The following is a 17,384-nucleotide window of genomic DNA, read 5'->3' as shown; positions in this document are numbered from 1 at the left end:
TTTACTTCTGGATGTTTCAAGAATGTTTCTGTTACAATGAAGGAACAGGGTAAATAGCTTATCATTTAGGATACTGTTAAACCTTCTGTGTCTGTTTATGGTGATGAATCTTTTAAAAATGAGTATTGTAGCATGAGAAATATGTGTCTCAGTATTACAGAGATAAGTTCTCTTAATAAATACTTGAAATAATTCTACCAGTAGCCTAAGTCTCAATTCAAGGATGCAAAATATTATGTTAACATTTATGGTTAGTTTAAAAACGTTGTACAATAGAATTAATACATGCTGTACAAGCTGTGTAGCTTGTTTTTCCAAGGCATCATTTCTTAGAGATTATGTATTTTTCCAGCTGTCAAAAGATGAGGGGTGTAATTACCTTATAGCTGAGGAAATGTTTAAATTACCTTTTACTATGACATATACTCTAAAATACCCTTTTTTTAACCCACATCACTAAGCAACCCAGTAACAATTTCCAGTTATCAAGAATGAAGCTTTTTTCCTGGAACAATGAAAAAATACAATCAGTGTGCAAAGAAATAATGATCGGCAACTGCCCACGTTACAAGGTCATTAAAAGGATATTCCTTGTAGGTAGAGAGAACCAGAGGAGTCCCAGAATCCACACTGAATACAACAGGAGGACATTCAGCACTTGTTGATACATAATCATTTGCATTTAATTAGAGATTGTTAAACTCTATTGTGAAATACTGGATAAATAAGTAAGCACAGTAATAGTGTGAAAAATACCACAAAGCTGGCTCCTCCTCATCTCCTGGAGGGTCCACATAGCCTCACCTGCTAACATAAAAGAAACGCGAGAGCAGGGCTTGTTTGTGATGGCGCATGGATCCTAAACAGGCAGACTCCCCCTGCACCCTATTTGCAAGGAGGCAAAGCTGTGGGTAGGGTGACTAGATGTCCTGATTTTATAGGGATTGTCCCAATATTCAGAGCTTTGTCTTAAATAAGCGCCTGTTACCTCCCCACCCCCTCCCAATTTTTCACACTTGCCATCTGGTTGCCGTAGCTGTGGGTCCGGCAGTGGGATTGGTTGATGCAAGGGGCAGAGGCCAGAGGTCCAGAGGATCACCTCGTGGATAACACTCCTTCCATACCATCAGACCCAGGATCCATGACCCGAACGCACCCTAACACTGGAAGCAAGGCTCTTTGGTTATTTCTGCCCAGCAGCAGGAAACGAGTCCCCCAGCCTAGGTAGACAAGATCAAGCTAGTGCACTAAAATAGCAGTGTGGATGTCGGGACTCAGGCTCTCAGGTGGGCAAGAGAGCCTGAGCTGCAATGTCTACGATGCTGTTTTTGCATGCTAGCGTGAGCCTGTCTGTGTGTAGACATACCCATGGTTGCATTAGGGCTACTGGCTGGCTTTGCTTTCCAGTACGCACATCCCTGTGCATATGAAAAAGTCCAGTGGGACAATTGCTGCTACTGAAAGCAACTGTAATTTATAGCGGATTCCAGGACAATACGTTTAATTTAGCTCCTGGTCTCCAACTAGCCACATCACCTGGGGCCCAATCCTGCAAGCTGCCAAGTCACTGAAAATTGAGGGCAGGTCCAGAGAGCTGGCTTGGCATACGCACCCACAGAGGTGACTTCTTGGGGTGATAGCGCTATCATGTGACGATGTTTCCTCACTGGTTGTGGGGGTACATATAAAGGACCATGGAGGCTATTTCAGTCATTAGGTTGCATTAGCCTCTGCAGAGTATCTTTGCAAATCCCTACTCCACTCCCTCATACAATTGTAGAGTTCCAGGCCAGGGCTTAATATTATCCCCTCAGCACAGACTTCAGCAGTCACATCTGGATCAGCAAGGCCATACACAGAGCCAAATTAGTACAATCCTAATGCCATCCCTCATCCCAGCAGGGCTGCACTAGACCCTTCTTTTTATTGGGATTAGAGTGATTCTTCCCCACTTGTGACAGATCTCTCACAGACTTCTAGAGTCAGGTGCCTGATATGAAATGGCAGGACTAATTTCAGACAAAGGTGTTTGAAGAAAGCAACTCAAGCTGAATACTGCACCTAAAATGCTATGTGCAGCTGTGAGCGTGGGGATCCTGGGCGGTCTGGGAGATATATCACCTAGGTACAATACCCAGCTCAGCCAAAGACTTGTGTGATCTAGTGCAAGCCACTCAACATCCCTGTGTCTGAGTGACCTAATAAAGATGGTGCCTTGGCCAAGCATTTTACAGAAGTGGGATATGTAAGTGAAAGTGTTAATAGAAATGATGATTTGTCTTTTATGTATGTTTTCTCTTAAAATTTATAACTGCTTCCTCATCCTGGCTTTTTCTCAGGGCTATCACAGTGTAGTGTTTATTGCTACAAATGCAGAATGACTCCTTCAGGCTTATTTCCCTATGCCTCCCACTAAAGGAACTAAGGTGAGTTAAATCTGTGTTGTTTAAAGCGATGTAAATGTATCTAGAGGTTGTGACAAGTGTAGTTTTTAAGAAAATTATGATGGGCAACCAACTATTTTATGTGGTTCTTTTTCTACCCCATGTTTGACAAACAAACTCTTTCTCCCCAGAAATTTGCTAAGCCTTTGCTTTGAGTTCAGCTCTAACTGGTCACTAACTCCCAGTCCCTAGATTCATTAATGCTGAACCTGATCTCTCATTTACACCTGTTTTCCAACAGCGTAAGGCTACTGAAGTCAACAGATTTACATGTGTAAATCAGGAGTAAGTGAGAGGAGAATCAGGTCTTTGTTTCTATAGACTGGACACTTCATTTAGCTGCAGTAAGATTCCTTTGTACTGTTTACCAAACCAATGCAAATATTAAACCATGTATAAATGGAAAGGAAGGAGAGAACCTGAGGCTAGCACTCATATGAAGATACTCCTGTCTATGTCAAAGACACTGCCTTAATTTGGTCCATATTCTTCTTTGCTTATGTTTATGGCCAAAAGGAGGCGGTATCTTTGACATATACACAAGTAAAAAAAGGTAGCCAGGATGGAAATCCAATATACAATTATTGCACCCTGCTCCTGTGTGCCTCCAGGATCCATGATGTTCATATTCTGCAGAAGTCATAAAGGTAGTGTTCTAGGACAGGACATGGCATTAGATGCATGTGGTTTATATGCTTTACCAGATACATTTCCTGACTTTTTGTTCCTATGTTTTTTTAAAGATTACTTCTGCCGAACAACAAGGCATTGTACATGAAGTCACAGGCAGATTTCAGTTTACTATAGCATTGCTTAGCAATTTTTGGGAAGTTGGTGCCAAGCCTGAATTTGGCTCTTTGATGGCAGAAGTGCGATTCTTTATTCTCCTAATAATCAAAAATGACTGAACCATTTTTGGTCAAACTTTCCAAAAATATGCAACTTTGGGCAGAGACTGACCTTGCAATACTCTATCTTGAAGTTGAAAGTTCTCAGCAACTAAAAAAAGAGAGTTTGAATGAAAACTATTATGAAACCTTAAATAGAGTGCTTATTGCTGTTTCTATTATAATATGCTGCAATCACAGAATCGTGTGAAGGGAGCCACTGATTCTCTGTAATTGTGAATGCAGAATCTCAAAAAGGCAGGTTCTGCACTCACAATTACAATTATTCACAATTTGTCTCAAGCCACTTGTGTAAATTTCTTTGATTTATAGGTTAACGTTAATGTTTTACCATTTTGTTTTCAGGATTCTTCAATGCTGTAAGTACTAGTATCAGATCTGCTCAAACAGAGCATCATGAAGAACAAATATAAAGATTGAATCCTATTAATCCTGGTCTTGGGAAGCTCCAAGCAAAATATCTTCTAAATAATTAGAGCCAAAAATGGGCTTTGTGCACTAAATTATGTCTATAGTTTTAGGATTCCTTTCTGATGGAGCAAACCAGTCTGCATCCCAGTATGGGTTTGTCTAATCGAACTACTGCCAACAGCAGCAACTCACAGTTTTCACACTTTGATTCATGTCAGCCTTCTTTCCCTGCAGTCTTCTTGCTCATCACGGCGTATGCTGTAGTTACAATAGTGGGGCTTTTTGGAAACCTTTGTCTGATAGTTATAATAAAAAGACAGAAAGAAGCTCAAAATGTTACAAATATTCTGATTGCCAATCTCTCCTTCTCCGATGTCTTGATATGCATCATGTGCATTCCTGTCACAGTTGCATACACTTTGATGGACTATTGGATATTTGGCGAGGCTCTGTGTAAAATAAGCTGTTTTGTACAAAGTATGTCTGTCACAGTCTCCATATTCTCACTTGTATTAATTGCTGTCGAGAGACACCAGTTAATCGTGAACCCACGTGGCTGGAAGCCTAATATTTCGCATGCTTACTGGGGAATTATCTTAATTTGGGGGCTTTCCCTTATTATATCCAGTCCTTTTTTTATATTCCACCAGCTCTCTGATGAACCCTTTAAAAATCTATCTTACCACAGCGATTTCTACACGAACAAAGTTGTTTGCATTGAGGCCTGGCCGTCAGTTGCCGAGCGACTGGTCTTTACCACCAGTCTGCTGGTTTTCCAGTACTGCTTCCCACTGGGCTTTATTTTTATCTGCTATCTCAAGATATTTGTATGTCTCCGGAGGAGACATGGTAAGGTGGATGGGATGAGGGAGAATGAGAGCAGACTAAACGAGAGCAAAAGGATTAATATGATGCTAATTTCAATTGTCGTAACCTTTGCAGCTTGCTGGTTGCCTCTAAATATATTTAATGTCATTTTTGACTGGAACTATGAGGCCCTGATGAACTGCCACCATAACCTAGTGTTCACATTATGCCACCTGGTAGCCATGCTCTCTACATGTATCAATCCTATATTTTATGGATTTCTCAACAAGAATTTCCAGAAGGATTTAATAGTGTTAATTCACCACTGCAGATGCTTCGCATCTCAGGAGGAATACGAAAACATCGCCCTTTCAACCCTGCACACTGATGTATCCAAGGGATCCTTGAAATTCAATAATATCCCTGTGAATATCTAAAATAATCCAGCACAGCCATCTCCAAAACTCTGTATTTGCTGTGAATTTACTGATTCTGGCCGATTCTTTTATAGGATTATGAAGATCTTGAGTTGTTCCCACTAATGTCAGCGGGGGTCTTTGCCGTTTAGTTCAGTGGGAGCAGGTAAATGTATTGTGTAAACTATTCCTTCCAAATAATTTCATTGCTTATTGTTTCTCGTAAATCATCCCCAGAAATCCTTTACAGTCAATGCTAGTGAAATACCAGCAGTATTAGCGTATCATTTTTAAGCACATGACTTCCCTATCAATGATTTGTTCCTTCAGAAATGCCACCTCAGCGATACATGTGACATTCCCAGGATAAAATGCTCTCTTCTGCTTCCCCCAGATAATCCATCCATTCCAGGGCGTCCCCAAATCCATTAGTCCTTCATCTGCCCTGCCCCCTAGCCCCGTGCCTCTTAACCCACTGCACCTCACAGCAGCCACTTCAGATGGCCCAGTTACATGGCAGCTGTCCCTCAATGTTGTCAGGTGCAGCCCCTGTTGGCAGCAGTGGTGGCAGGCAGGATGACCTGCAGCCTCTGGCGATGAGTGGCTGGTCCAGTAGAGAGCAGGCCCCCCTGGTGGATGGCAGTTTGGGGAAGGGGTTCCCTTTTGGCTTTTAATGTGAGCGGGCTTCCCTAGTGAATGGGGAGGGTTGGGTTTCGTCACAGCTGGTGTGTGCATGGGTAGCGGTGGCAACTGGGAACCAGGTATCCTACGCTGCTGGAGCGGGAGTTAACACAGGCAGTGGGATTCCCTGGGTAGAAATGGCAGCAGCTGCAAAACTTCCACTCAGAACAGCAGCAGCGTGGCCGGTCTCTTCTCCTTTCCTCCTTGTGCAGGGCTGGAGCAGCGGCAAGGATCAGGGGTGCAGGGAGTATGTGGTGTATGCCCCATTGACTCTTAGCAGTGCTTGTTGGGGGAGAAACAGCAGAGAGGCTCTCATTGGAGCAGATCCCACAGCACTGCATGGTGGCTGTCAGAGGCTGCAGCAGCCAGTTCAGTCCTAGCCTCTCAGAGCTGAGAATGCTGACAACCAGAGCTGGCCTTGCATTTTCAAGTTCTGTTCTACACAGCTCTTCTCCTACGTTCCTCACTGTAGCATCTGAGAGCCTTCCGTTTGGGCATTAGGTAACAGGATTACGCATCTGTCTAAGTTGGCCTGTGAAACAATTTTTAATTAGCTGCCCATCCACCGGTAGCTGAGTCCTGTATACTGTTATTACAGCACAATGGGCACAGCGGTACCAAGGGGTTTCTGAAGGGTTAGGACAATCATGCTTTGGCACATAGCCTTAACTCACTTAGTTTATGTAAAAAGCAAGTCTGTGGAGGAAGCTTCGTTAGGTTTTGCCAACCCTCTCTCTGCTTCTCCCTTTCAACCTTAGTAAGTGCTTTCCTTTGTTTTATGTCCACTTGCATTGGTTTACGGTTTCCAGGCTTTGTTCACTACAAAAAGAGCTAGAGGCTTCATTTTTGTTTTTAAATGAAAGTTGAGATGGGCCCAAAATGAGCCCCTACAACAGCCATCCAGCTCACCAGTATTCAAGATGAAAAATGCACATAGTATTCCTCTTATCTGTATTTTATTCTCCTCTCTTTCTCTAGCACAACTTGTAGGCTTCTTTGTTATAAGCATCGTTGGTTCAGAAAACTGACCCATTAGAACAGCTATCATCAAAACAACTATGAATTCATAATTACTCATTTGTTTCAGCAATTTATACAGATGAAAACGTGTTGGTCTTTGGATAGAAAATAGTTTTGTACTTTAGTTTCAGAAATATCCTCCGCCATCCCAATGTGTTAGTAAGAGATGATGCACGAAAGACAGCGGGGTAAGAAAGGGTGGTTTTTGTTTGCCAGTGTATATCCTGTTCAAAATGGCTTTTGCTATAATGCAGGGCATGGAAGACTAAAGCTGTAAAATCAATGTTATTTTTTCTTAATTAAAACATACTGTTAACTGTTTTAAAGCAGTGGCTCTCAATTTTTGCAGACTATTGTACCCCTTTCAGTCTGATTGGTCGTGCGTACCCCAATTTTCACCTCACTTAAAAACTACTTGCTTACGAAATCAGACATGAAAATACAAAAGTGTCACAGAACATTGTTACCGAAAAAGTGCTTACTTTCTCATTTTTACCCTATATAATTATAAAAATCAATTGGAATATAAATATTGTACTTATATTTCAGTGTATAGTATATAGAGCGATATAAACAAGCCATTGTCGGTATGAACATTTAGTTTGTACTTATTTTGCTAGTGCTTTTTATTTAGTCTGTTGTAAAACTAGGCAAATATCTAGGTGAGTTGGTGTACCCCCCCCCCGGATGACCTCTGCATACCCCCAGGGATACACATATCTCTGGTTGAGAACCACTGTTTCAAAGGTTAAGACATACTGAATATACTCCCTGTCCACCTAATGGTGCCATCAGAGAATCAATTAGGAATGTCCTAATGGCAATAATTATAGAGTTTAAATGGGCACAGCTAGAATGCCTAAAACTGATACGCACCAACACAACTCCATTTTCTTTTTCGGGTTATTTTAGTATAATTGTCTCTACACTTTGGCTAGTTAGCACAAATGTGTGTATGTCAGAAAAGGCTTTCTTGCTCCCTCCCTCATTGACCAATATCTCTATGTACAGTGTCCTCTGAATGCTAAATTTATGACCTCATGATCTTTCAGTGGCAACTGATTGTGATGTCATAAACACAGAATTAGGTTTCATAGCAGGATGTGTACCTGGAAGTAATTTTTTAATCTTAATTTTTTTTTCAATTTGAGAGGTGCATTTTCAGATTTACCTTGACCCAGCTCTCACCATGCATATTTATGCCTTTATCACTTTCTACACTGACTTCTGTTAATTTAATTCCGCTACTCTGAACATTGCTTAAGAAGACTCCAATTGTTCTAAGATTGACAGTCTTAATTACTGTAATAACTTAAAAAGTATTACCCTCATTTTGTAGTCACTGAAGGGAAGTTCATATAATTTTCAAAACAATTTTTTTTAAAAGTCTCAAACTACTACATGACATTCATGATTCTGGCTTAACATAGCTAATAATCTAATCTTTTATTTCCCTATACTGCAGCTCACGTTTTAACTCCCCATGAACAGGGTTATTAACTTTCTCCAGTTATAGATGGAAGATTGTAAAGCACAGAACATTTCAGTGTTTAGCTGCCTCGGTGCAAAAGGTGTGTATATGAGTTCCAAAACAGCTTAACTACAGTTTGGTTCTCTGAAGACTTGCAGATTATCTGAGGGTATGTCTACCCTAGACATATCTGAGGGTGTGTCCACACTAGAAATGCTACAGCTGTGCTGCTGTAGCATAGACACTCACTATGACCATGGGAGAGGTTCTTCCATCACTATAGTAAATCCACTTCTCCGAGAGATCCTTCCGTTGACTTAGCACTGTCTGCACTGGGGCTTAGGTTGGCTTAACTATGTATCTCAGAGGCGTGAATTTTTGAGTAATGTCGCTTGGTCAATCTAATCTTCTCGTGTAGACCAGCCCTGAGTTCTGTAGAGTAGAGCACAATATGTCTTATAAAGCATCTTTTAAAGTGTGGATGAAAAGCAATAAAGCTCTTGGAATTCTGTTTGCATTTTACAAATCCACAGAGACAGTGGGAGCTCTGCTTCAGCGAAGCGTGTAGGACCAGACCCTATATTGTTGTATACCATTAATTCTTCTCCGATAAAAGTAGGCATTTAAATATGGATTAATAACTAAGGCGATGTCTACACTTAAATGACAACAGCAGCACAGCTACAGCTACAGCTGCACAGTGGTAGAGGTTCGGTGCAGAGACTTACTGCAGCGATAGGACGGATTCTCCCAACGCTGCAGGTAATTCACCTCCCCAATAGGCAGTAGCTAAGTCGACAGAAGAATTCTTCTGTCGACTTAGCACTGTCTACGCTGGGGGGTTAGGTCGATTTAACTACGTCTCGCCAGGGTGTGGATTTTTCACACCCCAAGAAAGAGGTAGCTGTGTCAATATAACTTTTCAGGATAGACCAGCCATAATTTTTAGGAGTTGCCAAATAACCTTTAGCTATTTCAGTACTAACATACAAATTCCTTGTGATTGGGTTCATTCCTAAAACCAAATGATTTATCGTAGTGTCCAGCTTCAGTGAAACTGACAGCAGAACCAACCTAGGAACTTAACTTCTCTCACTGATTCCAGTGCCAGTCTAAAAAGCCACCTAGTGTTGTTGCAAAATCTGAAAATTCATTGACTAGGCTACAGAAAAAGATCAACACAGCTAAAAACTAGATTGCCTAGGCTTTGTCTACACTAGAAACTTTCGTCGGTATAACTACGTCGCTCAGGGGTGTGGACTGAACAATGGAGTTCCATCGACCTAACCCCCAGCTTAGACAGTGCTATGTTGACGGGAGAGCTTCTTCCATCAACATAGCTCCCACCTCTTGGGGAGGTGGAGTACTTACGTTGACAAAAGCAGCTCTCCCATCGGCGTAGGAAGTGTCTTCATTAAGCGCTACAGCGGAGAGCTGCACCAGTGCAGCACTGTAAGTGTAGACAAAGCCACTAGTCAGTTTTTATTGAGGGCTTATCTACACTTGAAACACCACAGCAGCAGTATTGCAGTGTAGACATTATCTATACCAAAGGGAGGGCTTCAGTCAGCATAGGTAACCCACCTGCCCAAGAGGCAATAGCTAGGTTGATGGAAGGATTTGTCCATCAACCTAGCAGTGTCTACGCCTGGGGTTAGGTTGGTTTAGGTGGTTTTCACACCCCTGAGAGACGTAGCTATAACGATGTAAATTCTCCATGGGGACCAGCCCTGGGAGTCAATCCGCATCATTAGCATCTGTTGCATTCATTTCTTAGGCCTGGTCTACACTAAAAAGTTAGGTCAACCCAGCCCCTAGATTTAATTGTACTCGTCACGGCTTTACTGGCCTCATTTGAAAAAACATTCATGTGCAGACACATTTGCACATGACAGACACGTTGGGCTGGATTCTATCCTCTATTCTAGCCACTTCACACCACTCCAGTGACATGACGTGGTTGCAGTCTGGTCCCCGCTGACAATTCCCTGGTATGAGGATGTTCTCAGTAATCTAGCATAGTTGGCTCCTATGACAACTTTCCCCTCTACTGTGGCACAGGGCCATGTTGGGGTTGGGTGGCACGCACTTGTGCTCTTCCAGTTAACTGATGTATAGTCCCCCTTGGGGACAAGAGATAGCTGGCATCAGTTTGAGAAGCCTCTATGTGGCTCTAATTCATGTCAGGATCAGGACACCTTGATGCTTAAGAAGCCATAACCAGCTCTCTCACTGCCCTTTTTTCTCCTGGACTGAGTAGATCTCACCCCTGGAGAGAATCTGGACCTTTCAGAATATAGCAATCTCCTTGGGAGGGAAGAGGATCCTCCAACTACTTAATCTTTCCAGGATTTGCTTTCTGACTGGTGTTTTTAAAAATGTATCTATTACTTTAAGCAAGAACACAATATTCATCTTAGAAGTAGCCCAGTTTTCTGTCTGTCATGAGACTTGGATATACAATGCACCTCAGGGAGCCACACGAGCAACTACCGCAGTTGCAGATGTAAGAAACTTTCTACTGTTACACCTACACTATCCATCCTCTCCATTCCCACCAAGGCCAACTAGCTGATCTTGACATGGTGGGGTGGACTAAAGCATTAAGAAGCAAACAGTCAGGGAGGGGGGCACTGGGAGGAAAGAGAAGGATTTCTCACAAACTGGTCTGTACAATAAGGCCCCGATCCTGTAGCAAACACTTATACACATGCTGAATTTTACTGTACTGAGTATTCCTGGGAGGGAGGGAGCTGCCCTTCAGGCATTTTGAAGCCTGGAGCAGGATTCGTACCTGAGCCAACCTGAGACATCTGGCACAGGGAAGAGGTTGGTAGCTTAAGCATCTGATTCTTGATATTAGAGAGCCTGAAGCAGCCCCTGCGAGGTCTGAGAAGTCTGCAAGGGAGTCAGTTCTGAGCAGGGCAGCTGCAAGCTGAAGCTCAGAGTGGGTTGCCTCCTATAAAGAGTGATAAAAGACTCTGTGAAGGAAGCTTTTTTGCTCACCCAGGCTCTGAGGTCAGAGCCAGGCCCTGGGACAGCTTTTTGGGACTTTGAGTTTTACTTTTGAGTTTATTTTGTCTGAATAAACCCAGACCCCAAGAGGGGTGTTATGATTGGATGAGCAAAGCGTGTGGAGTCTGTGCAAAAGGCAGTGCTTAATTTGTAATGAAACCAATGCTGGGGCTCAAGTAATTTTTTTACATCCCCAACTGGTGCAGCAAGCCCAGAGGTGCTGGGCTATGAACTGCCAAGCCCAGAGGTGTGGGGCTCAGCCCTGGCAATCCCTGGCATAAATGAAACATTGGCAAAAGGGCCTAGAAGAGGGAGAATAAAGAGCATGGCAGAGCACAGGCACCATAAGGGGGTACATGGGTAGTGGCCAGCTTGTTTACAAGTCCCGTCGTGGAACTCCTCAGGGTAGTAAAATTAAGCATGAATTAATACGATGAATTAATGAATAAAATTAAGCATAAATGTTTGTTGCAGGATCAGGGCCTAAAAGAGTTGGAAACCACTGTAAATGTAAAGCTTTTCATGCTAGTGTAACAGATAAAAATGCCTAAATACTTCTGTTATGATACTCTGTGCTTAGAAATTTCTCTCTCTTTAATTATATACAGCCCATTTTAGTTTGACAAGTATTGTGTAACTTTGCCTTGTTCTCCTACACAGCAGTTTTCTTGGAAGTTGTGAAGAAGACCATAGATCCCTTCAATAAGTCCTATTAACAGAACTTCACTATGTACAATTCGGAGCTTGAAATGAGTACAAAGGAAAGGTCTATACTTTTAACAGTGGCGTTCAGTGGTTTAAATTCAGAGCAGACATAAATGATAGCGTAAGTTGTAGGTCAGTGAGTTGGAAGAAGTTGGTGTCAAAATACCAAGTGAGCAGAAATGTACAGGTGTAGCAGGAAAAGCAATGAACGCATACTTTATCCTACACATTCTTATATCTACTTATTAGATTTATTTTCCCCTGGCACAAACCTACCTGGCCTCTTCATTTTGTAATTTGCAATCACAGGTCCCTGTGCTGATTTACCGAGGTATAATTTACATGACTTAGGTCTCCTCTGTGAATGGCTCTTTATCTCTGGTCCACAGGGAGTGCAAATAACATCATGCCTGGATTAGACAGCAAAAGGCAATCAAGGATTGATACGGCCTGCATCTCCTTTCTCCTCCCATTTTTTAATCAGAAAAAAGATATTTCACTTCTTAAAAATGAGTTTGAAGTACCTAGCAACCAAAAAGTGACCACATCCAATCTGCTTCCATGATATAGCAGCTACATTACCATTCACTGTGTGGTCCCTGAATCAAGAAATTTGCCACTGCTGATGACTGAATTATATCCATGGTCCCTTTATTCTTGCTACCGTTTGAGTGCATAGAGCAGTGTTTCTCAATTGGGGTTCCGCGGAACCCTGGGGTTCCGTGGGAACACTGTTAGGGTTCTGCGAGCAGCTGTTCTCCGCGCCGCCGAGAGCAGCTGTTCTCCGCGCCGCCGAGAGCAGCTGTTCTCCGCGCCACCAAAAAAGGGAAGATGTCCCGGATTTTTCGGTGGAGGGTATCGAGTGTAAGTGTAATTTAATTGAGAAACGCTGACCTAGTTGTTTGTATATAATTTGCTTATGGCCCCATATGTAAAAATACTGTTAAGAGTTTGGGGGGTTCCGCAATTATTTATCGAGTTCAAAAGGGTTCCGTGGCCAAATTTAATTGAGAAACACTGGCATAGAGAATACATTTGCTATAGCATTAATAGTTATACAAGAGCATTTTGTTGGTATATTCATGTCATTCTCATCAGAGCTAAATTAAGTAACCATTTTTGTCAAATCTTATCACACTTGCATAAAAAATGCTCTTCATTACCCAGGTGGAAGCACTTTGAGCACTGAGATTGCTTCAAAATGCAATGTTAATAATAATTGTGCCTTAATTTCTTAAGATTATTATTTCTTATGGCTTTATGTGAATGAAGTGTTGACAGGCATGTTCTGGTCTGAATGGATATATCATCTATCCAGCTTTTTTGGAAGGGGAGGGTATGAGTGGATATGAGGTTTTAAAAGATGTTGAGTCAAATCATTGCTAGATAAGCACATGTAACTTCATTAGCTCCAAAGACCTGTGCCCAGATGTGACATTACCTATATGTTACATGCACTGCCCTTAACTGGGGTCTGATTTAACTTCCAGTGAAGTCACAGGGAGTCTCTCTCTTGACTCTAATAGGAACTGGATCAGACAAAGAAATTATTTACTTTGAATGCATAAGCAACACAGAACTGTCCTTGGTGTAAGTTAGCGTTGTGGTCATAACGGTGGCACTATACAGTATATGGACACTGTTCAAATCACACTTTATCACAATGAGATGTCTCCACACTGGATAATACTGACCATGAAATATATTACTATTATATTTGAACTGAGTAATGTATAAAGTTATACCAATCTTGTGCACTAGAATGCTAAACTTTGTAATTCAATGTAACAGAGTATTTGAATTTCATCTGGGAGGTTGAAAACAGCGCAAGAGAATCAGTAGCCTTTGAAACAGGCAATTTCCCTGCATGAAGCTAATAGGGATATTTGCAGTCCAGAGCTCTTGCTAAATGTAAGCAAAGTTGCTCCAGTGATATTCGGCTAAAAACTGTGTCAAAATTTTATTCAGATACTACAATCTCACTGTCTGTGCCAATATGGTCTTTGTGAGAGAGCTGTCCATTTAGAAGGTACAAATATGTCTGTCTCTCATGGCTCCTGTTTGACTGTAAGTATATGTAACTTGAGTTAAAGATTTGGAAAGCACTGTCCACTGTAAGAACTAGGCTCCCTCAAACTGTAAACTGAATTGGATATTGTCTGTAAAAATGTGCATGCGCAAATGCAATGTCATTATATATGTGTTATTGAAATGCTTTGAATGACAGTTGTATATTGACTAATAAATGTTAGGCCTGTATGAAACGAATCCAAGTTGCATGACTGGTAAATATTATTCAGTTTAACTTGAATATTGTAGTGCTATAAAACTGTTCTTGGAAGCCATTTTCGGATCTGATGTATTCATGTTTCAGATGGTCTCATTATTCATCCTCATTTGTTATCTATTATTTCCAGGACTGACAATGACTTCAAACTCATCTGAAAATTTCAGTGTTTTGAATACTTGCATCGAGAGTTAAATGCTAATAGCAACAGAGCTTAATGCTCTCAGGTGTGGACAATACTGAAGACAAAGGTTCCTGATGCATTCATACCCTCAGGGTAAAGGAACCTCCTTTGCTACTGGAACTTGTGGGCCATAGATAATTCATACATTTAGGATATTGTTCTCTTTGAGATATACCATGTACACTAAATATTGGATTCCCCCTTGTTTGGGCCATTTTTTTTTTAAAGCTATATCTTTATTTAGGATGTTTTGAACAGGTTTACAAATCCGAGCCATGTAAATATCAGTGACATTCCAATAATCATTACAGTAGTGAGCTTTCCTTTAGAGAAACATGATACGGTGATAGACAAAGGCTATTATTTTTAATAACACTGTAGTGAGCATCTGGTCAACTGCTCAGGAAAATTTACCCATAGCCCAAGTATTGAAAGTGCTCCTCTGAATGCTATGTTGCAGACTAATTATATTGACTCTTGGCACACATCCAGTTTCTAGTGTAGCATCTGTATTGCTCTAAATCATTGGTAACGCAGTGTGAGCGGGTGGATACAACAGTTTTGCTTTCTCCTCTTCAAGGTGATAGGTGAATTTAGAGAGAAAGGTGAGTGCGGAAAAGGAGGAAGTTGTGGCTCAAAGGTAACAGTGGGACACAATAAGACTTGGTTTTGTACGGCCTCTTTCTTAAAGGTGTCGTTCCAAAATGCCGTACAGAATTATAGGATATATTATATGAATTACAGAAGATAATGGTGCAATAGAGACATTGGACCAAATTCAGACCCTGTGTAAGCATGTGCTGCAGTGGTGTTGCACCTGCTTAGCCCAGGTCTGACTCTGGCTCAGTGGCTAGTGAAGAAAAGCATTCAGTCATCAAGCCAACAATGGCGAGAAGTGAACTGAAATGGCTTTAGGAGCTAAAAATCAGTGACAGAGGATTAGGTTCTTCAGGAGGGAGAGTGGTTTGGTGGCCAAGATACTGTCCTGGGACTCAGGAGTCCTGAACTCAATTTCTAGTTCTGTCACAGACTTCCTCTGTGACCTTGGGTAATTCATTTAATCTCTCTGTGCCTCAGTTTCCCCTGCCATAAAACAATGAGGTTAACACAATCTCTCTCTGTTTTGTGCATGGAGATAATACAGTCTTCAGGGCAGGGACTGCCTCTTACTATGTGCATATATGCAATGTCTAGCACAACAGGGCCCTAATCTCAATTACTGCTTCTAAGCGCTACTGTAATATAATAATAATAACGACAGCGGGCTCTGTACCAAGGATGATTGCTCTCTGACACATTCATTAACAGACCCTGTCTTCTTATAAGGCTCAGATGGGGAAATCTGGTTCCCTCCCCTATGCCCATCGGTATGATTAAATGACATGAGATTTAACACAGTTCTTAATTATGATGGCAAACACTTGATTAAAATGAACTTCTAAAACCTTGAGACAAATGAAGATTCCTCTGAGAAAAGAGCAGGGTATAGCAAGGCTTTGAAGGCTAAACTCTGCAAAGAGGGGTCACAAGGACAGCAGATGTGCTTTAATGCCACTTTATAGACAAACCTGGTCTACACCTAAAACGTAGGTTGACATAGCTACATCGATCAAGGGCGTGAAAAATTCACACCCCCAAGAGACTTAGTGAACTGACCTAACCCCTGGTGTAGACACCACTATGTTGATGGAAAAATTCTTGCATTGCCCTAGTTACCACCTGCTGGGGTGATTTACTACAGTGATGGAAAAAACCCTTCCGTCACTGTAGCAAGTGTCTACAGTGGCATAGCTACAGCACTTGTAGCATAGACATGCCTTAATCATTATAAGGTGATGCTGTTCATTCAATTCTGTGCTAACAAGATGCTTTATAATACTCAGATGACAATGCTAAAAATCGTTTGCAGTGTTGCTGTGGCCATTTTGGTCCCACAATAAGAGAGAGACACGGTGGATGAAGTAATATCTTGCATTGGTCCAACTTCTGTTGGTGAAAGAGACAAGCTTTTAAGCTTACATAGAGCTCTTCTTCAGGTCTCTGGAGCACAAAAAGTTGTCTTTTTCTCCAGCCGAAGCTGGTTCAATAAATGCTAGAATTATCTTGTCTATAAGTTACTCATTTTTAAACAATGCATTCCGTGGCAAATGGCTTGGTTTCAATACAGATTCACTGACTGATCTCAATTCATTCATTTCATAGGCTTTTCTATTAGTCACAGGCTATTTACATAACTTGATGGAAATGTCACCTATACGGACTTACATTCTCTGCATGTCCCAGAATTCATCTTGCCCTTATCTTTGAGAATTAGCAGAACTATTTTTTTCTTCAGGTAAACGGTGGAGCTCTAATAGCTTTATTAAGTCAACGTAGTTCTTTAATCAGATACATCTAGTCTAGGCAGAAGAGGTTCTTAAACTTTTTCAGACCCCGACCCCATGTTCACTCACTCACTACTAGCCTCCTTGTAGTAAGTATCCCTTGTGACAGTGAAGAGACAGAACTCCGCTGCCATCAACACAAAGGGGATTCTGCTGGGCACTCATAGGCCTTGCAGGTGAGTTTCAACTAAGCGAGCAAATGTGCCTCAGAGAAGACGTGGAATACAAAATGGGAGAAGGAGTAGAACCGCACACCGCATCCCATGAAAAACCTGTTGGCAATCAACTGGGGGCCATGTCCCCCTTCATGAAAATCACTCGTATAGCGAATGGTCCAGTTCTCAGGGTCCAGCTTCAGTTTTCAGATCTTGCAGTGCTTATCTATAGTTATTGCAGTGTTTTCTTGGTGACATTATGTCAGACAACTATGTATATCCATTCTTAACAAGTGATGGGTCCAGCCAGAACTCCAGTTCTGAACACTCCCAAACCCTGAGAAAGTCTGAATCTGAATATAAACCACACAGCTGGCCCAAACCTCAGATCCAAGGGTTTCCAAACCTGGTGGACTTCTGATCCAGCTCTCAAGTTTGTGGTTCGGGCCCATCTCGTGGAACAACCGAGGGTGCCCATTAAAATTATGTGCAATCC

General features: G+C 41.7%; 1 protein-coding gene across 1 annotated transcript; it reads left to right on the top strand.

The window, feature by feature from the left end:
* The first annotated feature begins 3,793 nt into the window (after positions 1-3,793).
* Positions 3,794-5,423, top strand: LOC137165337 (neuropeptide Y receptor type 6-like). The gene has a single exon (XM_067566577.1). It carries the CDS (start codon positions 3,886-3,888, stop codon positions 5,005-5,007), a length of 1,122 nt encoding a protein of 373 aa, XP_067422678.1. The 5' UTR covers positions 3,794-3,885; the 3' UTR covers positions 5,008-5,423.
* The last annotated feature ends 11,961 nt before the right edge of the window (positions 5,424-17,384 follow it).

The sequence above is a fragment of the Emydura macquarii genome, unplaced genomic scaffold (assembly GCF_026122565.2).
Source record: "Emydura macquarii macquarii isolate MOO-44397 ecotype Brisbane River unplaced genomic scaffold, CSIRO-AGI_Emac_v2 contig_2768, whole genome shotgun sequence".
Taxonomy (NCBI): Eukaryota; Metazoa; Chordata; order Testudines; family Chelidae; genus Emydura; species Emydura macquarii.
Note: the sequence above shows the minus strand (reverse complement) of the source record. Positions and strands in the feature narration are given on the sequence as shown.